The sequence below is a fragment of the Odocoileus virginianus genome, unplaced genomic scaffold, assembly GCF_023699985.2.
Source record: "Odocoileus virginianus isolate 20LAN1187 ecotype Illinois unplaced genomic scaffold, Ovbor_1.2 Unplaced_Scaffold_22, whole genome shotgun sequence".
In the NCBI taxonomy this organism is placed as follows: domain Eukaryota; kingdom Metazoa; phylum Chordata; class Mammalia; order Artiodactyla; family Cervidae; genus Odocoileus; species Odocoileus virginianus.
Genome location: NW_027224284.1, coordinates 605,770 through 632,210, shown reverse-complemented (window position 1 = coordinate 632,210; position 26,441 = coordinate 605,770). Strand labels below are relative to the sequence as shown.

The 26,441-nt window shown below is 41.0% G+C and overlaps 1 protein-coding gene across 8 annotated transcripts; it reads left to right on the top strand.

Moving 5' to 3' along the window:
- The first annotated feature begins 1,198 nt into the window (after window positions 1–1,198).
- RAB9B (RAB9B, member RAS oncogene family) lies at window positions 1,199–11,491 on the top strand. Of its 8 annotated transcripts, none has more exons than XM_070463039.1 (5): window positions 1,199–1,570; window positions 2,065–2,168; window positions 3,575–3,617; window positions 6,628–6,691; window positions 7,991–8,025. In XM_070463039.1, the coding sequence occupies exons 1-2, from the start codon at window positions 1,325–1,327 to the stop codon at window positions 2,164–2,166; spliced, it is 348 nt and encodes a 115-aa protein (XP_070319140.1). In that variant the 5' UTR covers window positions 1,199–1,324; the 3' UTR covers window positions 2,167–2,168; window positions 3,575–3,617; window positions 6,628–6,691; window positions 7,991–8,025. The 8 variants fall into 8 exon arrangements, with proteins under 8 accessions (XP_070319140.1, XP_070319141.1, XP_070319142.1 ...); XM_070463036.1 differs by having other exon boundaries at window positions 1,232–1,570; window positions 7,991–11,491; XM_070463040.1 differs by lacking the exon at window positions 3,575–3,617.
- Window positions 11,492–26,441: the final 14,950 nt, after the last annotated feature.

Here is a 26,441-nt window from a genome sequence, read left to right as displayed (position 1 = left end):
CATTATGTTGTACACCTGTAACTTATATAATATTGTATATCAACTATATGCCAATTAAAATTTTTAAATTAAAAAAATGTCTCATCATAAACTGCAAAGTATTACAAAGAAAAGTACAGCAGGCCATACAGAAGACTACAAGAGAATAAATTGGAGCACTTTCCCTACTCTGGGATTGAGAAAGGCTACCCTGAGGAAGTTATATTTAAGCTGGGACCTATGGGCTTGATTGAGTGGTTAACTTGGGAAGAGGTAGAGAGAGTGTGGCCTTCTTAGAGGGAGGATGCCTGAAGGCCCTGAGGGAGCACATGGAGCATGAGGCGTAGTGCCACATTAGGGACAGATTATCAGGCAACGGGGAAGCTTCAGAGATGAATCTGCTTGACAAAGATGGAATGCAGGCTAAATGACCCCAGAAGCTCCATCTTCCTTTGATTTCAGGTGAAAAAAAAATCACAGATTAGTTGGAGGTACCAGAGGGGCACGGGCATCCCTGGTGGCTCAGTCAATAAAGAATCCGCCTGCAATGCAGGAGACCTGGGTTGGATCCCTGAGTCAGGAAGATCCCCTGGAGGAGGGCATGGCAACTCACTCCAGTATTCCTGCCTGAAGAATCCTCATGGACAGAAGAGCCTGGCGGGCTATAGTCCATGGAGTCGCAAGGAGTCGGACACGACTAAGGGACAAAGCACAGTACATCACAACACCAGAGGGGCACAGGAGACAAAAAGAAGTGGTTGGGTGGGTGTATAGGCCCAACTGGAACATTTCATTCTACCCCAGTAACGTTTCTGGGAACCTCAGGTAATGCTCTCAGGGTGGCCCTCCAGAATGGTAACCTGTAAAGGTAAAGGGCAGTGTGCTTTCTATGCCTGAGCTACAGATGAGAACCTTTCCTCTCGGATTGCCTTGAGAATTTCATGAGAATTAGCCAGCTACAGGGCCTAGTAATGTGTCGTGATCATGTATTTCCCTGAATTATTTTAAACAAGAATAATTAAGTGTATGTGCTATCATCTTGAGAAAAGCAGCGGGTTTGAAGGTAGGGTAAATGAGGTAGGTGATGGTTTAGTCGCTAAGTTGTGCAGTAGGTCGAAGGTAATTGCCAGAAATGGGACTGCGGCTACGGAGGAGCTAATTGGGAGAGCAATGTTTGTGGATCCATTGTACCTGTGCCTACTGATCTGCGAGGGGAGGGGAGGAGGACAAAGGAAACCAGGGTTGGCCACTGAGCCTGAAAGAAGTGTGAGCGAGCCAGAGAGTGCTGCCTACCCGCGAGGGCGGGAGGCGGCTACCCCGGGTCCTCCGCGTCGGGAAAAGGGCGATGGGAGGCGGCGCGGGCCCCGCCCCCTCCTCTGGCGGGCGCGAGCGCGAGACGCTGCGCGGCGGCAGCGGCGGGCGCGAGCGGCAGCTGTCAGGCTACCGAGGTCCAAGCTGCACTTGCCACCCCGTTGAGGACGAGGAGGCGGCAGGAGCGGTGACGGTGTCGCCGCGGAACCGGATTGCCGGCACGGAGGGCTCACCGGCCTGGCCCCCACGGCCCTCTCCCGCCTCGCTCCCATTGTGTTGGGTAAGATGCCGGCGAGGGGCCAGCGAGAGGGGTTGAGCGGCTGGAGGACCCGGGAGGCGGGGAGATGGGGCCCCCAGGGGCAGAGGGAGGAGGGAGGTTTGGGTGATACCCGGGGGCACTTGCATCTTGTGAAAGGGGCCTGGGCACCGCGTGCGTCGGAGTTGCAGGGGCGGGGGTAGGTGATGGTGGAGGGGGGCGTTGCTGAGTAATCCAGAGCAGCTGCCAAAGCCAGGCAGAGGCGCAGGGCTCCGTGGGGAGCGGGTGTGGCTCAGTGCGCATGCGCCACAGCCGTGGGTTCTCAGAGCTAGGGGTAAAGTGAGATGACCTGGGTCCGAGGTAGATGGAACTATGCATGATATCTTCACTTTCTGGGTCTCCGATGCTAACAAGACTCCTATCACGGAGATGCCAGCATTCCCAGCCTCCTAAGGAAGCTTCTTTTCCCTGTATCCTGCTCACTTAATGTCACCCAAACCTTGCCTATTCTTCTCCAGGCTGTCTACTCAGGAAGAAGTGGCCTGGGGACAGTGCCAAATTGCTTTCTAGTTTGCCTTCAGGCTCATAGCCCCAGAGCCGTCGTTGTGAGGAGAGGTTAGAGGTGAGATTCCACCTTGGACCCTTCTAGTTGCATGTAAGATATAAATATGGGCATAAGTATAAAAATAGCATTTCAGTGGCAATGACAGCTGTAGCATTTGGACTCAGAGTATGGATGTAGGTGATAACTTGTTTAGCTCTGCAAAATGAATCCAGTGAGTCAGAGGGCTTCCCTGCTTCGGAACCATCCCCCATTCCCAACCCCAAGCATCAGGTTGTATTGGAAACAGTCTACACCATTTCAAGTAGAGGGTCTCAAAGATCCAGTCAGTTCCTATTTGCATTGATTTTTATGTAGATTAAGGAAAGCCCCACTCAATTCGCCAGTGTAGTATTTCCAAATATTGTGCCAGGAATCCACAGTGAGTTGAATAGTCTCAACCGATGTGTCACCATAAGGTGGGCATTCCCCGCAGCTCTAACTATGGCTCCTCCCCCTGGTGCAGATTGATACCAGAGCCACTCTCACCCACTGCCTAGCCCTCCTCGGCTTCTCTTCCCGCTACCCTCAGCCCTGCTGTACACATCTCTCTCAAAACTTGCTCCCAAACAATCTGCATTATGGATCTGAGCATCTTCCTACTCATGGCAGCCGAACTGATGTTTCCAATTTACTTTTCTGTTTTTCTCTCCATCATCACACTGAAATGTACTATTTTCAAAGGTTCAACCTCTTTCTTACCATTGTACTGCCTCCTCATGCACCTCCATCTCCACCCCCAAGCATCCTCAACTAAATACAATAATTTTAGTAAGCCTATGTGGGTGCAGGTACAACAGGTTCAGAAGGTAACAAAAGTGTGGGAGAACAAAGAAAGCTAGGGAGTATCACTTATGTCAATTCCTAATTCACCTTACTGTCCAAGACCGAGACCCTATTTGGGGTGAAAAAAAGTGAATAAACTATCCTTAGAAATATTTGTTAATCTGTTTTGGGGAGTGAAGTAGGAAAGGGGAATGGTATCTCTGGGATGTCTGAGTCATTTAAAGGCAGATCTTTCTCTGAATAGGGCCAAAATTAGAATAAACATTTTAGTCCAAATCCTAAACTAATAAGGGACACTTAAGGGATGTATAAGGGATTTGACTTTCCTACTAAATGCACTCAGGGTTATCCAAGAATTTCCTTGCCTACTTAATGCTACCCTCTTTTAAGATTTGATATAAATGTGGCATATCCTGAAGAAAAAAAATCATTTGATTTACTTTTATACTGTGCTAGTTCTTTTAAAGTATGTCCTAAAGAGTATCATACTCAAATGATGATGATGATGCTAGCACCCACTGGAAACATAAAGTGGGGATGATTATTCTGCTCTTGTTTTTGTTGAAAATTGAGAAATTTGTATATTTGAAATGTGAGGGGAAAGGGAGGAAAACTGGAGCATTTCCGCTGACTTTCAACAGGTGGAATTCCTGTTAAGTCCCGTCTATCTAGAAAGCGATCCAGGTAAGCCCATGACTTCTGCTCTTTAGTCACCTTATAACTAATAATATTTGGATGTCTTACAGAACTGTGAATCTATTGTATCTTTGCATCAATTCAGAGGCATTAGTTCTGGGTATTTACCTAAATAATAAACAAATACTTATCAATTATCCCTCTGCTGCCACATAAAGGGACTTCAAAGACATATACAAACAAGGGCCCTAGGATCCAGAAATTTAGAATTTGGTTGTGCATGAAAAAAAAATATTTTTTAACAATATAAGACAGTATAATATTATTTCAACTGTCAACTAGGAGGTCTGAAGCTTACATGTCAAATTATAAACTCCTTGAGGGTAAGACCTTGCCTCAAACATGTTTGATTTCCAACAGGGTCTACACCCAGTGGGTGCTCAAGTGATGGAAGCTTTGCAAAGTATATGGATTAGGTAAGGAGAAACTAGAGGCAGGGAGGCAAGAGCTAAGAAGCTAAGAAGCTTTCACAATAGATTAGATACAAAGAGATGTGGACCAAAATGAGGATAGTAGTAAAAGACTGAAAAAGGATATCACAAAGAAAAATGAGCAGGATCTAGTGACTGAAGGCAAAGAGACAAGCCTAAACTGTATCCATTTTTACCTCCAGCAAACAAAGGGGATTTGGAGACAACAGAGGAAAATGGAGGATCACCTTAGTAAGAACAGAGCACACAACAGGCATTCAAATGTTTTCTCAAGCATCAGTTGCAGTATTGGGCCAGAAGACCCGTAAGGTCCCTCCAGTGCTAATATTCTGTGGTATATGCAGATAATCCAAACTTTTGGGGAACAGGACATTCTCAGATATGGAAGAAAGAGAAAAGGAAGAAGTGTTATCCTCCCACTGGTAGGCCCTTTCTGAGAAGAGTTAATATGGAGTCTCAAGGCCCCCACCGGTGAATGAATGAAAGGAGGTGAAGAGCAAGAGGAACAAAAACCTCAAGCCAAAAATTTCAATAAATGCTTACAAATCTTTGCAAATTTCTTAAGTTATTCATTTCCTCCCAAATCCTGTGAGTTAAGTAGGGTAGGTATTATGAGCTCTATTTTTATATAGGAAGAAACACAGCAAGATTAAGTGACCTGCCCAAGTTCATAAAATAAATGAGTAGGAAAGTAGTGATGAAGACTCTTGTGTCCTGATTGCTGCCAGCCCAGTGCACTTGACACTGAACCACATTGCTCTTCCCTGCTGTAGAGCCTATGCACCCAGAAGTTATGTGTGCACACAGCCAAATAGGGGATGCACAAGCAACTGTAGCACTATCTCAGATAGTTATTAATACTTCTCATTATTCCTGGAACTGAGTATTTGGTTTCCATATTCACTCGGTCCTTGACCCGTCATTTGAGTTTATCTGCAGCAGCTGGGAAAGTAGAGTTAGTGAGTTGTTTAATGATGTGAACACCTGTTTGCTAGGAACTTAAGGACGCTCACTTGGCATGGGCCCCTTATACTGTCAGTATTGTGCCTAAGTACTTCCTTCAAGTGAGAGTTCCAGAGTTCTGCTCTGTAAAGTTATCCTACAGACCAATATAAAAATTAACATAAGATTGCTAATCTGTGGAGATTTCTTAAAAACTTCTTAATTCCTCAGTTAGAACACTCAACAAACTAGGAACTGTTTTTTTCTTTTTAGATCAGTACTCTTGATGTAGCTGAAATAAGATGTTTGCCATAATTAATTATAATTTTAAATGAAGTTGTATTTGAATTTAATAAAGCCAGTTAAATGCTAAAACCTGTGTTTAAGACAGATGACCAAAATTGAGTAAATTAGCCAAGACTACATAATGGTAAACAAGGAGTCCCCAAACATATTTTTTTCCTTTCTGATCTTGTGGAATCAATTGCAGAGACACCCTCCAGGCAGATTGATGAATACATTAATAACTTTCTTGGAGATCATTGGTAGGTAGAAAGGGAAGGAGTTTCATGTCTGACTTAGAATTTCAACATATCTTAAACTCCTCTGTGCTTTCCCTTTCCTTAATATCATCTACTTTCTTTAATTTACTTTTACTTTGAATAGAGAGCTCAATAGAGAGACAATGTAAAACATTTTTTTGTTGTTGTTCAGTCACTCAATCATGTCCGACTCTTGTGACCCCATGGACTGCAGCACGCCAGGCTTCCCTGTCCTTCACCATCTCCCAGGGCCTTGCTCAAACTCATGTCCATTGAGTCGATGATGCCATCCAACTATCTTGTCCTCTGTTGTCCCCTTCTCCTCCTGCCTTCAATCTTTCCCAGCATCAAGGTCTTTTCTAATGAGTCGGCTCTTCGATTCAGGTGGCCAAAGCATTGGAGCTTCAGCATCAGTCCTTCCAATGAATATTCAGGATTGATTTCCTTTAGGATTGAATGGTTTGATCTCCTTGCAGTCCATATAAAGTACATTCAAGTTAGGACAGAGTTAATGTTCATCCAGTAAAATTATTTTGTCCATGATAAACATTTTTAGCCATTTGAACTCTTAGGTATATTTGTGAAAAGCATCCTCTGTAGGTAAATTGAGATTGGTCTTTTTCCTGACTTGAGTGTATTTCTATATAGATAGCCTTAACTTTATTTTTATGTTGGAGAAGACTCTTGAGAGTCCCTTGGACTGCAAGGAGATCCAACCAGTCCATCCTAAAGGAGATCAGTCCTGGGTGTTCAATTGGAAGGACTGATGCTGAAGCTGAAACTCCAATACTTTGGCCACCTCATGGGAAGAGTTGACTCATTGGAAAAGACCCTGATGCTGGGAGGGATTGGGGGCAGGAGGAGAAGGGGACGACAGAGGATGAGATGGCTGGATGGCATCACTGACTTGATGGGCATGGGTTTGGGTAGACTCCAGGAGTTGGTGATGGACAGGGAGGCCTGGTGTGCTGCGATTCATGGGGTCACAAAGAGTCGGACACAACTGAGCGACTGAACTAAACTGAACTGAACTTTATTTTTAAATAAATTTTTAAAAATTATATTTCCCAATCTGTTTTTTAGAATCATAAAAAGAGAGAATATAACAACAAGAAAAAGACTAAAATTGTGACAAAGACCCAACTGGGTAGGTTTACATTTTATTCTCAATTGGGTAGGTATCTGTTTTATATGTTTTTATTGGATCTCTTAAAATGAATATTTAGAAAAATACATAGTACATCTACACAACAATGTAACTCTAAGGACTACTGAGGTTTTCAAGCTACATTTCAAATGTGTGTGCTCTTTTGCATGTGCTCTTTCTTAGTGTTGTTTTAAAATTTTTTGTATGCTAATTATTTTATTTGTCACTATAAATTCTATATGCGGTATATATACGCAGTATTATCATCACCTAAGTGTAAATGTGAGATATAACAAGTGCTCTTTTGATGAGTGATTAGTTTTCATCTATTTGGGTCATTTTTATAAATAACACCCAATAAACATCGTCATTGTTGAGTTTCCACAATGGACCTAATTTGAAAGAACCTAACAGACTCTAGTACAAGGTAGTTGTTCAGTAAACATTTGATCTTTTTAAGATGTGTTCTAGATAGTCCATGTATAGACATGTGGAGGTAACAATAAAGATACTGTATAATCATTAGCTCTTTAGAGTTTACAGTATATTTTCATTGGTGTCATTATGGAATTAGAACCTAAATCCAGAATTTAATAAGCTATCCAAGATTCTCTTCCTTAATGATAGCTGTTTATAATAATACCAGTCAACAATCATCAATTTGAGTGCCATTGTTCCATGAAGAAAAGATTATGAAAGATCCTTTACTTGTAAGGGTATCCATAACAATGCAAGTATTAATATAATGGGGCAAATGCCTGAAGAAAGCTAATCTTTTTCTCTTTCTCAAGTTCTGGGGTCCAATGTAATCCTAACCAAAACCTCTGCTAACAAACTCAAGATTCCAGCCTACACAGCTTTCTCTCCTCAGTTGTTCTTGGGTCCATCAGGAACAGACTTCAGACCCCTCTAATCAATTTCATACTCTTTGCCTCTTGTTTGGAATTGTCCAAACCAGAAGCTAAGATGTCACACATTTGAGTAGCATTCCTGTTCTAGGCTTTCTCCTGTAGAATAGGGTCAGAACTGAACCAGATTATACCACCATCTGCTAGTCCATTTATCCATGGCATTCAGCCATTTTTCCTGGCACAGGCAAGAGACTTCAGAAAAACAAGACCTATTTTCTCCCTTATGCAAAAAAGAATTTTATTCCTTCTGCTATATCATTTAATGAACATGAAATAGAGAGAAGGTAAATAAGAAGGCCTCATAATTCAGTAGAAGTTGGTTTACTATGAAGTTAATTTCAGTTTCAGGTTTAACTGTTTTCCCTCCTACTTTTTCTTTTATTTTCAGGATCTCTTGGTTATAAACTCTTCTCCATCTGGTGCTGCAACAATGAGTGGGAAATCCCTGCTCTTAAAGGTCATTCTCTTGGGTGACGGTGGAGTTGGGAAAAGTTCACTCATGAACCGTTATGTAACCAATAAATTTGACTCCCAGGCTTTTCACACCATAGGGGTAGAGTTCTTAAATCGAGATTTGGAGGTAGATGGACGTTTTGTAACTCTCCAGATCTGGGACACTGCAGGGCAGGAACGTTTCAAGAGCCTTAGGACACCCTTCTACAGGGGAGCAGACTGCTGCCTCTTGACCTTCAGCGTGGATGACCGGCAGAGCTTTGAGAACCTGGGTAATTGGCAGAAAGAATTCATCTACTACGCAGATGTGAAAGACCCTGAGCACTTCCCCTTTGTAGTTCTGGGGAACAAAGTAGACAAAGAGGATAGGCAAGTGACTACTGAGGAGGCGCAGTCCTGGTGCATGGAGAATGGAGATTACCCTTATCTAGAAACAAGTGCCAAAGATGATACTAATGTGACAGTGGCCTTTGAAGAAGCTGTCAGGCAGGTGTTGGCTGTAGAGGAACAACTGGAGCATTGCATGTTAGGTCACACTATTGACTTGAACAGTGGTTCCAAAGCAGGATCTTCATGCTGTTAAAAGTAGGAAGCCTTTTAAAAATGTGCCCCAAATTGATCAGTCAGTAGTGTGAGAATCACTGTACCCCTCTATTAGTGCACACATATACAAAAGGATGAGAGATAAGTTTCTGATGTGAACCAGAGCCTTTCAAGTTGAAGTTGTAGAGCAATTTAAAGAAAAAAAAGCTTTATCAAGCCAATTGTATTTTGTGTAATTTCTGCTATTTCCTTCTTGTGTGTATCAGGACATTTCAGAAAACTTTAGTCCTGAGAGATTTAAATATTTTTCAAATCACAGTTTAATCTTAGAACCCAGCCGCATGAGGGAGTTAAAGAGCTACAGCTATCCCTTAAAGCGTTTCATTAATCAACTAACAAATGTCACCATTGACTCTTACCAAGCAGTTTCTGACATGTCTGCCAAAGGGGAGAAAAATAAGGCTCTGAGATGTACTACAATAAAGATAATAATGCAAACTTGGATGTCCTAAGCTTGAATTATAAAGAGGTTGTAAAGATTAGGAGTGCTAAGTATAATGAATGATGTACACTGCCTTGTTTAAACACTTGTGTATGGTTTGCTCCCTTCTGAGCTTTAAAAAAATTCCATCTCAGTAAGAGATACACTAATGACTCTGGAAATTTATTATACTCATTGTATTTGAAGTAACAGGGTCCTAGTGAATGGATTATGCTTCATTATGCCAAGCACTCTTGCAAATAAATGGTTGGTATGATTTTACTTCGTAAGTCTACTTTTGCTGCACAGGGGTGTTGCTTCTCTGACAACCTCTTATCTAGCAATGCTGCTTAGTATATGGCTTTTAATCCAGTGCACTCTGCTCATAATTGTGATGGTCCTTTGGTCTACCATACTATGCTCTCAGAGAAGCCTTCAGAATAGATTGGAGGATACTGGGCTTTTCTCATAAGGTTCCTTAACTCAAATATTTATTGTAGAAGAAGGAACTGATTTATTGTATGTTGTACTGTATGTTCAGCTGGCCAAACTAGGATGTTGAAAGTAACAAGAGAACATGCTTTAACCCAGCATTAGCATGAACTCATAATTAGAGTTGTCCAGCAGTGGAATGGTCTGCTTTAATAGTGAACCCTCTTCCAGTGAAAATATTCAAGATGCTAGATGACCATCTGTTAAAATACCATAAAAAGAATTTCTATACTGGCTAGATGTTTGGTTTAAGGTCCTTTTCAGCTCTAAGTTCTAGGAATCTATGAGCTACAAGCTATGTTTAAGTGCCATGTTATAGTTAGATATATCTTAAGATAACAGCTATGACTATGGAAAGGGTCTTTAAAATTTCTCAAACTATTCTGGGATCAGCCTTTAACAGCAACTACATAGCTCTTTCTTTTGCTTTTGCACTGTGGCAGGAAAAATTATTGAACTCCAAGTAGTCATTACATGTCAAATATAAACATCCTGAAGATACCATATTAAAATACAAAAACAGTTTATCAAAGTTTGATTACCGTGACTGCCAGCTATATACTTTATTATGAATATGCAGTCTAGTTCTTGTCAGTTGATTTATTTGTCCTGCATAGCTTTTAATCTGTACTTTTACAACATCAATAATAAAATAGTGACCCAAGGTAATGAGGGACAGTTACAAATGACTGTAAAAAAGACCTAGGTCAGGAAGGGGGCAGGAGCTTTCACAGGAATATAGCCTAGAACTCTCCAATGTAGCCACATATGGAATCAGCCTTACAAGTGGGACCTTATGTACTTTAAGAGCTCTGGGACTTTTTGGCAACATTAAGTGAAAGATGATATTTTAATCCAGTCATACCCAATATTTCCAATTTAAATATGGTCCTGACCCCATTGTCCAACTAACTTTGATGCCAGAAGTCGAAGCCAGAACTGGGACCCCACAGCTCTTAAGTATTGGTCCCTATCCTGCCTATGCCTATAGCCAGCCACACTGGTTTCCAAGTACTATGATCATTTTGCTACAATCATGTTAGAGTGAAAATCTGTGTCAGAACTGTTAATTGCTAATTGTTTTTAAGTGCATGAGACCTGGGGCCTTCTCTTTCTACTTGCACTCAGCTTATAATAGTTTCTATTTGTAGATCTCAGGCCTTCATAAAGACCTCCATCCACTCACAGAAGTACTTGTCACTATGAGAATGGCACGTGATCATTTAAGCAAAAAAAAAAAAAAAGATTACTTGGGTATACCATTCATAGGCCTCCTGTCCATCCAAGACAAGTGTTAATTTTATTGGCAGGTCAGTTGAAGCCCCTTTTCTCTTAAGCATACCGGTTTTTTTCTACCAAATCACTACATAATATACTAACAAAAACACTTAATATTAAGTGACAGAAAGTGGCGGCATTTTGGTAAGTAACACTCAGTGGGGTGCTGACATAGAGTTTGGTTAAGATTAAAAGAAAAAACACCAAAGGCTGATATCTATGAGTATCAGGAACTGTGCATATAGAAAATTGTATACTCTAGAATGTGCAGTGCAATATTTTCAGTAGGTGTTTTTTTCATGAACACTGGATTTTTTGGAACAAGATGTTTCTAATTGGAACTATACTGTTTTTCAATGGTCCATTAAAACATCATACAGAATATCTATTAATTTATTTTCATGTATTAAGCTAACATTCAGGGGGCCTCAGTTTTCATATATCTTCAGTGGATTGATGAATTTCAGGTTAATTTGTGCCTGCCTCAGCCAGCTCAGTTGTACCCTGAGGTATTCCACAGTCCTCTTGTTGCCGGTGCTGCTAAAAACTGGAAATTGTGTATCAGATATTTTGTTTCAACTGTAAAAAAAATCATCTGTGTTAAAGTGAATAAAAAGTGCATTTTGAATAACCAGTATACAATGTGTGTGCTTCTTTTTTCCCTTTCCCTTTTCAAACAACTGGTGAGTGTGATAGAGCATATTCATCTATCAAGTCACTCATTCAGACTGTGCTACATGTGGCCCCTGAATCATTTTTTCACGTGGTACTTCAAGCAGCCACTACCTATTGATCAGACAGACACTATTCTACTGATTGGGAAGCAAACTCGAAAGGTTAAGATGGGAAATTTCCTTTTATTTTATGCCAATTTTTAATTCATGAAGAGTATTGGGACTAGAAATTGGATCTTGACTCTCCACTTTATTCCTTCATCATTTAAAACAAAGTAAGCCATCACAAAATAGAAACAGAGCTTACATGTTCCCTTTATTTTCTTGACTGGCCTACTGCCCAGATCTCAGGAAAACATGAAAATATAGACAAAACAAATCTGAAAGCAAAGGATAATTTTGTTAAATATTCTATTGCCTCCTACATATTGGACCTTAAAGAGACTTGGATTAGCATCAATCGAGTGATTTGAATATCCAGTACATCAGCACAAGTCTCTCCACAGCACATCATTTCTACATCATTCCATCTGTCACAGATTTAGTCCTCTTCCCTCCTGCCCTCTATTTTGCCTATTGGAACTTCCGGCAGTCAAAATCACAAAGGGAAAAAAAACAAATTTTTGCCACATGTACTGTTTCCCTCACTAAGGAAAACTATGTAATAAATTATCAGACCAACCTAAACTACAGGCATCTGAAATCCTTTTGATTGGGCTATAATGATGTCACTTTTAAGCTAGAAGATCATAGATCTCAGTTCAGTTCAGTTGCTCAGTCATGTCCACCTCTTTGTGACCCCATGGACTGTAGCATGCCAGGCTTCCCTGTCCATCACCAACTCCCAGAATCTACTCAAACTCATGTCCATCGAGTTGGTGATGCCATCCAACCATCTCATCTTCTGTTGTCCCCTTCTCCTCCCGCCTTCAATCTTTCCCAGCATCAGGGTCTTTTCCAGTGAGTTGGTTCTTCTCATCAGGTGGCCAAAGTATTGGAGTTTCAGCTTCAGCATCAGTCCTTCCAATGAATATTCAGAACTGATTTCCTTTATGATTGTCTGGTTGGATTTTCTTGCAGTCCAAGGGACCCTCAAGAGTCTTCTCCAACACCACCATTCAGAAAGCATTGAATCTTGTCATAGATCTCCAAGCTCTTAAAAAGGATTTGCTCATCAAAAATTGATAGTTTAAAAACTAGTTTTCTGTCTTTGCAGGTTTTCTTTTTTAATTTTTTATTATTTTATTTATTTATTTATAAATTTATTCATTTAATTTTTAATTATTTACTTTTGATCGCACTGGCTCTTCATTGCTGCACATGAGCGTGTGAGCGTTCTCCAGTTGTGGCAAGTGAGGGCTACTCTTCCTTATGATGAGTGAGTTTCTCATTACAGTGACTTCTTTTGTTGTGGAGCACAGCCTCCAGGCCCATGAGCTTCAGTAGTTATGACACACAGACTCAGTAGTTGCAGCTCATGGGCCCTAGAGGATGGGCTCAGAAGTTGCAGCACGTGGGCTTAGTTGCTCTGCAGCATGTGGAATCTTCTCTGACCAGGGATAGAACCCATGTCCCCTGCATTGGCAGGCATATTCTTATCCACTGTGGAAATAGTTTGGCTATAGTTATTCCAGGAAATGTGGAATAGACGATTTCCTCTCAATTCTATAACTGAATATTTAAAACAAACTGGGAAAATTGAAACACCAATGAGTAATTTCAGGCTGGAAGTGACATCTCTACTTTCTTTTTTTTTCATTTATTTTTATTAGTTGGAGGCTAATTACTTTACAATATTGTAGTGGTTTTTGTCATACATTGACATGAATCAGCCATGGATTTACATGTATTCCCCATCCCGATCCCCCCTCCCACCTCCCTCTCCACCTGATTCCTCTGGGTCTTCCCAGTGCACCAGGCCCGAGCACTTGTCTCATGCATCCAGCCTGGGCTGGTGATCTATTTCACCCTAGATAATATACATGTTTCGATGCAAGGATTCTTTAATATCCACAAATCAATCAATGTAATACACCACATTAACAAATTGAAAGATAAAAACCACATGATTATCTCAATAGATGCAGAAAAAGCCTTTGACAAAATTCAACATCTCTACTTTCATTTGAATTACCTGAAGTAGTTCTATTGTTGTTTAGTAGCTAAGTTGTGTCTGACTCTTTGCAACCCCATAGACTATAGCCCCAGGCTCCTCTGTCCATGGAATTCTCCAGGCAAGAATACTGGAGTGGGTTGCCATTTCCTACTCCAGGGAGATCTTCCTGACCCAGAGATTGAACCAGCGGCTCCAGTCCCATCTCCTGAATGGCAATGTATATATATATATATATTTTAAACTTAGTCATCCACATAATCATTTCACTTTTTTATCTCTTTGCTACAGAGATATAGGATTCATTACCACAGAGTGCTTTTCTTACATTTGATCTTTAGAGCAGGTAAACTGTGATACAATTTTTTTATTAAATATTCACATATGTGCATTTTTTTTGCAATCTGATCTCTCTTTCCTCCCAGCTTTATTGAGGTATAATTGACAAAAGTTGTATATACTTAAGGTGGTCAAATTGATGAGTCAATGTACATATACACTATGAAATAATCACCACAGTCAAGCTAATTAATATATCCATCACCTTTCAGAGTTATCTTTTTTTTGGCTGTCTTTTTAATTTCCTCAATTTAACATCACCAATAAAGCCCTCATTCTTTACTCCTTTCCCTTTAAGAAAAGGAAAGGATAATGATAGAAACTAGGTTTAAAGAATGAAAATAAGGCTATTAAGTTATTAAATGTCTCCTTAATGGTATGTTTGCAAAAACTGGTAAGCAAGGATCTAGCTTTTATTTTACTCATGGAGGTGGTGATGTTTGTAGGAGAGTTATTATGGTTTTCTTTTTTTTTAAGGGAGTTAAGGGTTATTTCATGCTTTCCCAGCTAGAACAAGTGTCTTCACAACTCAAGATTGTTGTGAAGGTGAAGGAACCATCACCTTTAGTTGTGTAGGAATTGCTACAGTGATCCATGTGTCTTCATAAATCACTCTGTCTTCTCCAAGGCGACACAGAGAATTTTGGTTCAGCCATATTTAAGTGCCCTTTTAAATGGTGGGTTTTGTGAGTGCAAGTATGTGTATTTTTGAGCAATCTGTCAATTCTTTTCATTGTTTATGAATTATGGGTCAATGTGTAATGAATTTCATTATAGCACTCCTGAATTTTAGCCAGACATGCCAAGCTGTGCTTCTTTTACTTAATGATTGATGAAAAGGAATTGAGAAACTCTGCCTTGATGAAAGAAATGCTAGCTATATTGATTAGAGTTAAAATACAAATCATGCCTTCCTGTGGTTCATTCATGAGGAAGCAAGAGGGAGGCTCATCTCTTCTCTTTTCTCTTTCATTGTTCCTGGCTGACTTAGAAACATCACGGCCAAGGGTGTATCCTGTAATATATTGTTCAGCATAGAGTTGGAAGAACAAGTGTTGGTATATCCTTTGAATTGTCTTTTTCATCTGTTCCCAACAGGAAAACAGTGTCACCAGCTGACGCTAAAATTTTATTTTTATTTTTTTTTCTGATTATGAAAGTCATACACACCCATGGTAAAAAACAAACAACAACCAAAAATACCTGAAGGAAAAAAAGAAACAGAAAAGCAAGATAAAGAAAATGAAAGTTTCCTTTAATCTTATTACTCTGAGGTAAGCAGATTTTTTAATATTACTTTTTAGTGAGTATGTGTGTGTTTTAATACATTTATGAAATAAAGAAAATTGATATCATACTGCACAAGCTGATTGTAATGTTTTTCACTTACCAAACATGACATTTTTCACTAGGTCATTATATATTCTTCTAGGGATTATATTTAATGCTTGCATAATAGTCTATTGAAGGATTTGCCATAATACATATAATCAGGGAAGAGTTGGTTCTCTAAACGTGGAGCTTATATCTCTCCATTAGTTGACTGAAGAATAAAGCTTTCCTTTGCTTCTGAAAAAAAAAAAAAAAAAAAAAAAAACCACGATATTTTCAGACACTTATTGCTAGACATTTAGGTTGTTTTCCAATGGTCTCCTTTTTACAAAGTAAAGCAGCAATGCATGTCCCTAATATTAATCAATTCACATTTCTATTATTTCCTATAAGTAAAATTCTAGGTCAATGAGAATGAATATTTTTACGATTTTTAATATACATTATCAAATTGTCATCTAGAAGAAAATTGTCCCAAATTACACCAATAACAATAAAATAAAAGAAGGCTTATTTCTATAAACACTCAAGTTTTAATGGAATATTATCTTCACGAACCACATATGCCTAATTTGATGAATGAAAAATAATCTCATGTTTTGATTTGCATTTCTTTCAATCTTTGAGAATAAATAGTTGTTCATGTATTTATTGACTATTTTTATTTTTTCTTGAGTGAATAGCCCATTCTAGTCCTTAGCACATTGGGGAACAGTCGTTTTTGTTTCTTATTGATTTCTAGAAACTCTTTTTATATATATATATATTATATGCATTAACCTTTCACCATATCTGTATTACTGGTTTTCTGCAGTCCTCTCCCATACATCTTCCTTCTCTTAATTTTGTTTATGATATTTTTTAAATGTTGGAAGATTATTGAAATGGTTAACAGGGTGGTGGAGGAGAGAGAAATGCCTACTTGATCTGTTCTTTGTTCCTGACCACATTTGAAACTATGCACTTATTTTTGTTTAGAAAGATTATGAGTCTAATCTTGTGTCATCATGACAAAAAAATGATAGCAAAATATTCAACTTCTTTATCTGCATGATGTCAAAGGCTGGTTCCATTTGTGTTTTTTGTTGTTATTTTAATGATTTTTCTGAAATCTTATACGAATACAGAAACAGTGACAGTTCAGCTTTCACCCACAAGGGGGCAATGAAGACCAGTATTCAGCGGTAGATGAAATAACAAGACTGCAGACTGTTAAGAGCTGAAGGGGCGCCTAGAAATCATCCAGCTAGTCCACTTCTCTTTATTTTATAGATGGGGAAAACTGGAACCTGGAGTGGTGAAATAACTTGCTCTTGGTCACAGAGCTGGCCAGTCAGAGCTGAGTCCTAAACATTTTCCAGTTGACCATATTGTGATTTAGTTACATTGATACAAACTATAAACATATACACTGTTTTCTGATTTTAAATTTATTTTTGTCTTTTCTGGTAAGAATCACATAAAATTAACCATGTTAAAGTGTAAAATTCAGTAGCGTTTAGTATATTCACAGTGTTGCAATCACATAGGTTTTAATCTTCTGAATTCAAATCCCAGTCCTGCCACTTCCTGTAAACTTGCTGGTCTTCATTTTCTTCAGTTTGTGTACTAAGAAAATGCGTTCCTTACCATGTTGTTTTGAGGATTACCAGAAATAATATTCACAAGGACCTAGCAATATTCTTGGCACAGAGTAGATGAGAAATTCTTTCTTTCCTTCAAGATATTAATCAACAATTCCGTCTATATTTATTTCACATTAAGAACAGAAACACATTCCAGAGTAGATTTTTTTCTCTTCTCATGACTGTTACTGAAGTATTTACAATGACTTTTAAATGTGCTCAGAGGTTAAAAATGATTTTTTAAAAACTTCACAACATGCGTTCTTGTGATGGAATTGACAAAGGATTGCAGTATTCAATAGACATAAAGACCCTCTTTAAGACAAACAAGTTTCCTGGAGGAACTTCAAAAACTGGAAGATGATTCCAGTGAGGCATATAAAGCATGGTAATGTGTGTGCTACTTAATTTTGTTGTTGTTTGTTTTTGTTTGTTTTTACAAGGCAAGAATTTATTGTCAAGAAGATGGAGGAAAACCAACAAAAGCTTGCATTTGACACTATCTTCACACCAAATAACATGGCAACCCACTCCAGTATTCTTGCCTGGAAAATTCCATGGACAGAGGAGCCTGGTAGGCTACAGCCCATGGGGTCACAAAGAGTTGGACACGACTGAGTGATTTCACTTCACTTCACACCAAATAACAATAAAGGAAGTTCCATTACAGTAGAAAGAGCCTAAAGACAATGAAGTACCCTTGATTTGCTGCACTGGAGAAGGGCTCCCTCAGAGAAGGAGTCTTGAGCATCCAGTCAGGGTCCTGACTTAGCTCTCCTCATGTGTGGCCAATGCAAAAGAAAGGCCTGAGGGAAAGTAATGTGTGTGCTACTTTAGATAAAATTTTGGAACTGATCCAATCCCATCTTTTTACAGATAGTAAAACTGAGGAACAGAGAAGTTAAGCAAATTCCTGAAGGCCACACAACTGGCCAGTAACAGATCAGCACCCTTCACTGTTTGGGGCCAGGATTTTTTTTTTCATTTTTTCCAGCTTTATTGAGATGTATTAATAATTGACATATAACATTGTATATGTTTAAGATATACATTATGACTTGATTCACTCAGATATTTTGAAAGATTTGCTACAATAAAGTTAGTGAATACATTCTTCACTTCATATAATTACCATTTTGTTTTTTTTGTTATGGTGAGAACATGAAGCTCTACCCTCTTAGCAACTTTCAAGTATATGACTCAGTATTGTTAAGTCAAGTTGCCACATTTACAATAGGGCTTCCCTGGTGGCTCAGCAGTGAAGAATCCACTTGTGATGCAGGAGATACAGGAACGGAGGATTTGATCCCTGGGTGGGAAAGATCCCCTGGAGTAGGAAATGGCAACCCACTCCAGTATTTTGCCTGGAAAATCCCATGGACAGAGGAGTCTGGCAGGCTACAGTCCATGGGGTCACAAAGAGTCGGACATGACTGAAGCGACTGAGCATGACCAGGACACACAATAGCTCCCCAGAACTTATTCATCTGATGTAGTTTAAAAGATGCAGAAGAGATAGAGACAGGGAGGAAATGAAGCCAGAGGGGCAAAGAAAGGAAAGGTAGGTAAGTTTCAAGTTAAGGAAGGTAAGTTTCTAAGCAGAGCAAGATTCAGTCTTCAGATAGTGGAAGAAGTCAAAAAATAGCAAGCAGCTCTTTTCTGGGACAAATATTGAGTCAGTCATGCCCTTACTATTCCTCCCAAGGAAGCAACCCTAGGAACTACTGAAAAGGTGTGCCTCCCCACAGCGTCTGCCTTACTGAACAAACAAAAGCTATAACTGACCCAATCAAAAAATGGGCAAAAGACTAAACAGACATTTCTCCAAAGAAGAAATATAGATGGCTAACAAACACATGAAAAGATGCTCAACATCACTCATTATCAGAGAAATCCAAATCAAAACCACAATGAGGTACCATTACATGCCAGTCAGGATGGCTGCTATCCAAAAGTCTACGAGCAACAAATGCTGGAGAGGATGTGGAGAAAAGGGAACCCTCTTACACTATTGGTGGGAATGCAAACTAGTACACCCACTATGGAGAAGAGTGTGGAGATTTCTTTAAAAATGAAATAGAACTGCCATATGACCCAGCAATCCCACTCCTGGGCATACACACCGAGAAAACCAGATCTGAAAGAGACATGTGTACCCCAATGTTCATCGCAGCACTGTTTATAATAGCCAGGACATGGAAGCAACCTAGATGTCCATCAGCAGACGAATGGATAAGAAAGCTATGGTACATATATACAATGGAATATTACTCAGCCATGAAAAAGAATTCATTTGAATCAGTTCTAATGAGATGGATGAAACTGGAGCCCATTATACAGAGTGAAGTAAGCCAGAAAGAAAAAACACCAATACAGTATACTAACGCATATATATGGAATTTAAAAAGATGGTAATGATAACCCTATATGCAAGACAGAAAAAGAGACACAGATGTACAGAACAGACTTTTGGACTCTGTGGGAGAAGGCGAGGGTGGGATGATCTGAGAGAATAGCATTGAAACATGTATATTATCAAGTGTGAAACAGATCGCCAGCCCAGGTTGGATGCATGAGACAAGTGCTCGGGGCTGGTGCACTGGGAAGACCCAGAGGGATGGGATGGGAGGAAGGCGGGAGGGGAGGGGATATCAGGGTGGGGAACACATGTAAATCCATGGCTGATTCATGTCAATGTATGGCAAAAACCACTACAGTATTGTAAAGTAATTAGCCTCCAACTAATAAAAATAAATGAAAAAAATAAAAAATAAAATAAATAAAATAAAATAAAAATGAAAATGAAAATTGTTGTTGAAATCAGAGCTGTCAGGTTTTGTTAGCATCCCAAGTCTTTTAAAGTCTGACTAAAAATTACCCAAATGACTAAAATCTAAGTTCCTAATAAACAGAGCAAGGAAAGAGATACCTGATGGAGAGTTTAAAAAGAAAATCCTAAAAATAAATAAATAAAATAAAAATAAATAAAAAAATAAAAAGAAAATCCTGTCCTTCGGTCCCACGTTCTCCTCCGTTATTGGCAATCAATCATGAAAATTGCTGTTAATTATTTACCAGTGTTAGCTTTTGTTATTAGCTATACCTGAGCCAAGTGAGCTTTCTGATCTAGCTTTCTGATTTATAGTGTTATTCTTCAGTTTGTCACAATAAAAAAAAATTGGAACATAATAAATTGAGCTGAAGAATTATTGTCTCTGCATGACGCATGTCTTTATTGTTTTTTCTAGAATACTTCTTTTGTTACAGTAACAACAGCTGAATATCTTACATTTTGGCAGAGATTTTTGTTACCTGGCATTTCCACACTTCAATATTATGAGAACTAATGTTTGTAATGGAGACCCATAGACATTGTAAGAGGCTAAGTTTTTTATGGAAACAACAAAGAAAAAATAAGGGATATTAATTTTGTTTGGTCTATTCTGTAGTATGAAAAACAGGTACTTCATGTATAATGTATATTGGTATGGTGTGTAGGTAATGTAAACCATAACGCTCTACTTACCTGAAACGGGGAGTTTATTTTCTTTCCTTCTCCCGTTTAGCTTTATTTCCCCATAGAATCCTGTTTCAAGTGTGGTAGGTTATTTCTTCCCAGTTTCACCAAATACCTGCCAAGTGGCTATAGAATCAATGCTGGAATACTGCAGAGGGCAAGAAATATAACCTTTTTACGATGCAGGTGATTAATCTTTGCAAAGATGGTGCAAGCTTCCTTACATGGAGTCAAATTCTGACTTCTTATGACTTCCAGTGATTGGTCCTAGGGCTATTCAAAACAAGTGTTTTACAGGTTGTGTATATATACAACATATATGCAGTTTACAGGAAGAGAATTAGAATTGCATATTCCAAATCTGAATTACAGTAGTCCAAAATAAAAATGTCTCTTCTCTAAATTAAAAAAAAAAAAAAAGGAAACAAGTGTTTTACATGGAATAGACTTCCAGTATTTGAAAACAGCTCTATTTTTCTGACTTGAAATATCCCCAGGTCCCTAAGCAAGATATGATATGTTTTAAATTCCTCATTTTCATGGTAATGAGTAAATTTTTGTCCTGTGTCTCTCCTGTGCCAGGCACTATTAAAGGTATGGGGATGAGGATGGTAAATGGGAAGCAGCAGGAGCAGAAGTTGAGGCAGAAGCAAAAACGCAAAAAGCCACTTAATCCTTACTAAGGAATGTGGATGTATTTTGAAAATAATAGGCAATAAATGAAAGATTTTTAAACAAATAGATGTGAAACTCAAATTTGTGTTATAGACATGCCAATTATGTCTATAGACATAGAATGGCCAAGAGTGGCCCACAGAGTAGCAGACCACCTATAACAGAACCACCTAGAGACCTTATTGAAAATGCAAATACTTGAACCCACCATGATCTGCTAAATTCAGGTCTCTGTGGGCTGTGCAGCCCAGGCACCTACCTATATCATGTTTTCTCTTGGACTCTGATGTCCACCGTCTGAGGGCTTGGGGTTGAGAAGCCTCGATGGTGGCAGTTGAAGAGTTTGTTTGTCAAGTGAAAGCCAGTAGGCATCCAGAACCCAGAGCCTGACCCACCGAGGCAAAGAGCTTGGAAACACCCTGGCCCAGGGCAGGGACACAACTCGGCCCTCCTGCATCCTCTCCCCTCAATCATTGCCTGCCTGGTGCCTTCTCTCCCTTGGGGTCAGGCCTAAGCATCACCTCTTTGGACTTCTTTCCCGGCTTCCTACTCTTACAGGCATTCAGAAAACCTCTATTTCTTTCTATTTCTCACAATCTGTAATCTCACATCCATGTGTGCGGCTCCTCATAAAGCCCCTCCCCTCCCCTGACTAGACTGTAAGTTCCCTGAGGTCCAGGCCTGTGTTGTTCTCATTGCTGAGTTCCCACAGCACCTGGTACAGGGCTAGGCACAAGATAAGTTGCAGCTAAATATTTGGAGATGGATGCATGGATGGATGGATAGATGAATGCATGGAAGGATGGGTGGATAGACGGGTGTATGGATAGGTGGATAGGTGGGTGGGTGGGCAGGTGGATGGAAGGATGGATGGGTACCTAGATGGATAGATGGGTGAATGGGTGGGTGGTTGAATGCATGGATCGGTGGATGGAAGGATGGATGGGTACATGGATGGGTGGTTGGGTGGATGGAAGGATAGGTAGATGAATGGGGAGGCACTGGTGGCAGCCCCAGCTTGGACAACAGTGCTGAGTGGCAAACCTCTGTGGGGCCAGTCCTGGCTGCTCTATTGGCCAGATTGCTCATGACACCATTAATGGCTTAAAGCACAGGCCCTTTCTCTGTAGGTTCCCAAATCTTGGCAGAATCATAGAAAGCAAATCACGGAAAGCAAACCAAAGCCAAGGCAGCCAGGTCTGGGGTTAGAGGCCAAGGTAAGCCTCACATTTCTGGTTGGTTGGCTGAGTACCCAGAAGCCAGGGGAGGAGAGGCCTGGATTTGCTGACCTCTTGCCCTGGCCCTGGCCTCCCCGGCTGTGGCTCCCTGGGGGAAGGCACAGAGCAGGGGCAGAATTCACTACCTCAAAATTTATCTCTTTGGCATAAGGATTATTTAGGCTGATTATTTTTAAGGAACAGCAGAGCTAGGAAATCTCTGGAAATCTAGCAGAAGTTACTATGTTGTAAGAAATATTTACATTTATAAGGGAAATCTCCATTTGTAAGGGAGTCTCCCTTGCTGGACCAGGAAGAGAAGGATGACTTAATCTCAAGAAACTCTTGAGTGGAGAAGAGAGCAATTGTTAAATATGCATGGCAATCTTACTCTTGTTCCCTGAGCTTTTCCTGAAAACCTCCCATTACTGGCTCTCCCTCACTCCCTCATCATTTTCTTTTGTTTTTAGCTGGTGATAGTATATAAGTTGGAGGCTTAGACCATTTTGGAGTGTCACTCAATTTTCCTAGGTCTCTCCCATGAATGCAGGAGGTACATAGGTTACTAAGATTCTGTATGTTTTTCTCCTGTTAATATGTCTTTTAATACAGGGCCAGAGGCCTCAGGGAACCTGATGTGAAGAACTGACTCATTAGAAAAGACCCTGATGCTGGGAAAGATTGAAGGCAGGAGGAGAAGGGGACAACAGAGGATGAGATGGTTGGATGGCATCACTGACTCAACAGACATGAGTTTGAGCAAGATCTGGGAGATGGTGAAGGACAGGGAAGCCTGGCGTGCTGCAGCCCATGGGATCACAAAGAGTCAGACATGACTGAGCAACTTAACTAAAGTGAATTGAGGGGCCTCAGTCAAGAACCTAGAAGGATAGAGAGGAAATTATTTTTCCTCCTTCACAGCCCTTACTCTATCCTATGCAGAGTCATGGGCAAATGTCCTGGAAGCCTGGGAGCACTGGTCTCCACTGGTTCCCCAGGATGCCTCAAAATAAGGAGAGCCACATGCAGGTTTGCAGAACACCACACATGACGTGCCTTCACCTTATTCTGAAGGGCTGGCCCAGGCCACCTTCAAACCATGTTTCCTCACCACTAGAATGATATGTTCCCTCTGGAATGAAGAGCCAGGTCCCAGTGACTTGAACAGATCAGACTCTGGAGAACGAGGATCTCTGATGAGATGCATGTAGCAACCATCTCTGAGTGTCTCTCAATGCTGTGTGCTGATTGCTGTATAGTTTGCAGCAATCTTTTGAGGCAGGCACTATTTGTTGTCCCCATTTTACAGATAAGAAGGCTGAGGCTTTGTCAGGCTAAATGGGTTTGTCACTGTCACATTCAGAGCTGAGATGTGAACCCTGGCAGACCGGCTCCAGAGCCTATGCCCTGAATCGCTGCACTGTGTGTGCTGCCTCCCTTGTACAAGTGAAAACTCAGACACAGAGAAGCCAAGAGGTGTGCCCAGTGTCACATAACTGGCTAATGGCAGAGCTGGAAACAGAAATTAGGTCTCCTGTCCCCACTCCACTCTCTTCCCCGCATGGCTCTGTCCCTCTAGGTGCAATCAGGATGGATAACTTGTCCTACTATACTGAGTCCTGATGGCAGAGACAGAGGAGCTCTCCTCAGTGTCATGACTATTTCTTTGACTGCTCAACACTCGGACATTCTTAGGCTGAGAGGCATGGTGGGCTCAGGCCTTCTGTGTTTGTCCAAAGCTTTTGAGAAGGACAATGGCCCAGACTAGCACGCTGGTCACCCTGGAGTCAGGAGCCTGCCTGTGTCCATCACCCTCCTGAGTCCCCGGGTCTCATGGACTCTGTCTACAGGCCCTTTGTGGGGGGAACTCCCACTCCACTCACCATGTCTCTTCCTCTGCTTGGCTCTTTCTCCTGTTAGCTGTGCAGGCTGGGACAGAGGGTGGGGGGGAGGGGGCTCACCCCCACCCAGGGCTTTTAATGAGATGGTTTGTCAAGCTCCAAGAAGCATAGATAAATAATTCAGTGAAGGAAGCTCAAGAAATATTCTTCCAGAGAAGAGTACTTTGACAGTGGGAGAGGCAGAGAAGGACAGCATCTTATAATGGGAGGGATGCGGTTGGGGTGACAGCCGTACAAGAGAGGAGGAGAAAGAAGGCTGTATCGGAATCACTAACAGTGCAGGCTTTCGGTAGAGTTTTAAACATAAAAATTACTGAAGATCAGAATTGCCTTTTTAAAGAGTCCTCTGACTCCAGTGAGAGGGTGAGTGTGAATGGGGGCTACAATAGAGACAGGAAGAGCATAGAGGAAGCTATTGCAATCACTCAAGTTTCCATTGTAATGAAAGGAAAAAGGTAGACTGGATAGGAGGTGTGAGTCATGAAGGCAAAGTTTAGGGTGATCCTTCGGTTTCTGAGCTCTGATCTCAGAGCAAATTCTAATTTGTTAGTTCCTCCCTTAAAATGTGCCATTTGGGGTGCCTTTGGTGCACCACAGAGTAAATTTCAACCATCAGCTTCTTTCCTCACTAGCACAGGATCTAGTGATAGCCTATGTCCTGGCACATAGAGGGAAGATGGGGCAAGATTTGGGTAGCAAGGTATCCTCCACCTTCCAACTATTCCTCCCCTAGCAATATCATTGTAGTGGGATTTTCTTGAGATAATCAACTCCTGCTAATTCAACCAAAAATTACATTATCTTTCTTTGTATTTGTACCAAGCTTTCTTCCCTTTCTCCTTCATTTCCTCCCTTCTTTTCTTTCCTTTTCCTTTCCTCGAGTAGTTACTGCCAGGCACTGGGCTAGGCACAAGTAACTACTCATTATTAATTATACCTCCTAAATGGCTTTCTCATGTGGTACTAATCAATCTTGTACTGCTATCTTGTATTAATGCAATTCACTGGAGGAGATAGGGATAGGAGGCTATCACCATATTCAATGAATAGTACTTAACACTGTGGGAATACATTTACCCCTGCTAAATTGGATCTGGTTAGATTCAGCCCATGGTCACAATTTGTTAAGATTATTTCTTTACTTAATTCTAGCAGCCACTATATTTGCTGTCACTCTCAATTCTTGTCATTGACATATTTAATATGCAAGTCTTATTTTTTTTAACCTTAGTCATTAATCAAAATTTCAAGGGAGAAGCCAGGATGGCGGATGAATAGGACGGGGAGATCACTTTCTCCCCTACAAATTCATCGAAAGAACAATTGAACGCTGAGCAAACTTCACGAAACAACTTCTGATCACTAGCTGAGGACATCAGGCGCCCAGAAAAGCAGCCCATTGTCTTCGAAAGGAGGTAGGACAAAATACAAAAGATAAAAAGAGAGACAAAAGAGCTAGGGATGGAGACCTGTCCCGGGAAGGGAGTCTTAATAGAGGAAGTTTCCAAACACCAGGAAACCCTCGCACTGGCGGGTCTGGGGGAAGTTTTTGAATCTCGGAGGGCAACCTAACTGGGAGGAAAAATAAATAAAACCCACAGATTATGTGCCTAAAAGCAACTCCCAGCAGAAAAGTACCCCAGACGCTCGCATCCGCCACCAGCAAGTGGGGGCAGAATGGAGAGGAGCGGGCGGCATTGCTTAGGGTAAGGACCGGGCCTGAGTGCCCTGAGGGCAATTGGAGGGAGCTTTTGTGAGATAGCAACTTAAACTGTGGGATAGCAAAAGAGAGAGAGAAAATTAACTGGCCCGAACACACTGCCGGCCGTTCGCAGAACAAAGGGACTGAGCAAGTCCAGAGAAGAGCTAGCCGGCTGCGGACCGGCCCATCCCCACCGGAGGCAGGAGGCAGGGGGGAGGGGAAAGGGGCAAACTCGGCCCCAAGACGGCATCCCCTACCACACTGCAAACAGGCTTCCAGTTTCTATCCAAAGACTTCCTGAGATTCTGGATGGTCGACATCTGCCGGGAGGGTCGCGGCTAAACACAAGGCGCACACACCCGACCGTAGCAGGCGGAAACTGAGGCTGGGGCCGTGGAGGGGAGAAGGCGCACCGCACCCGGGGAGAGTGCGCCCGTCAAGCTCCTGGCTGCCTGAGCTGCTCGGGCCAGGGAAGGCACAAAACGCAGGCGCAACCG

Coding starts and splice junctions, on each gene's coding strand:
- RAB9B (XM_020912236.2), top strand. CDS start 8,033: ATGAGTGGGAAATCCCTGCTCTTAAAGGTCATTCTCTTGGGTGACGGT.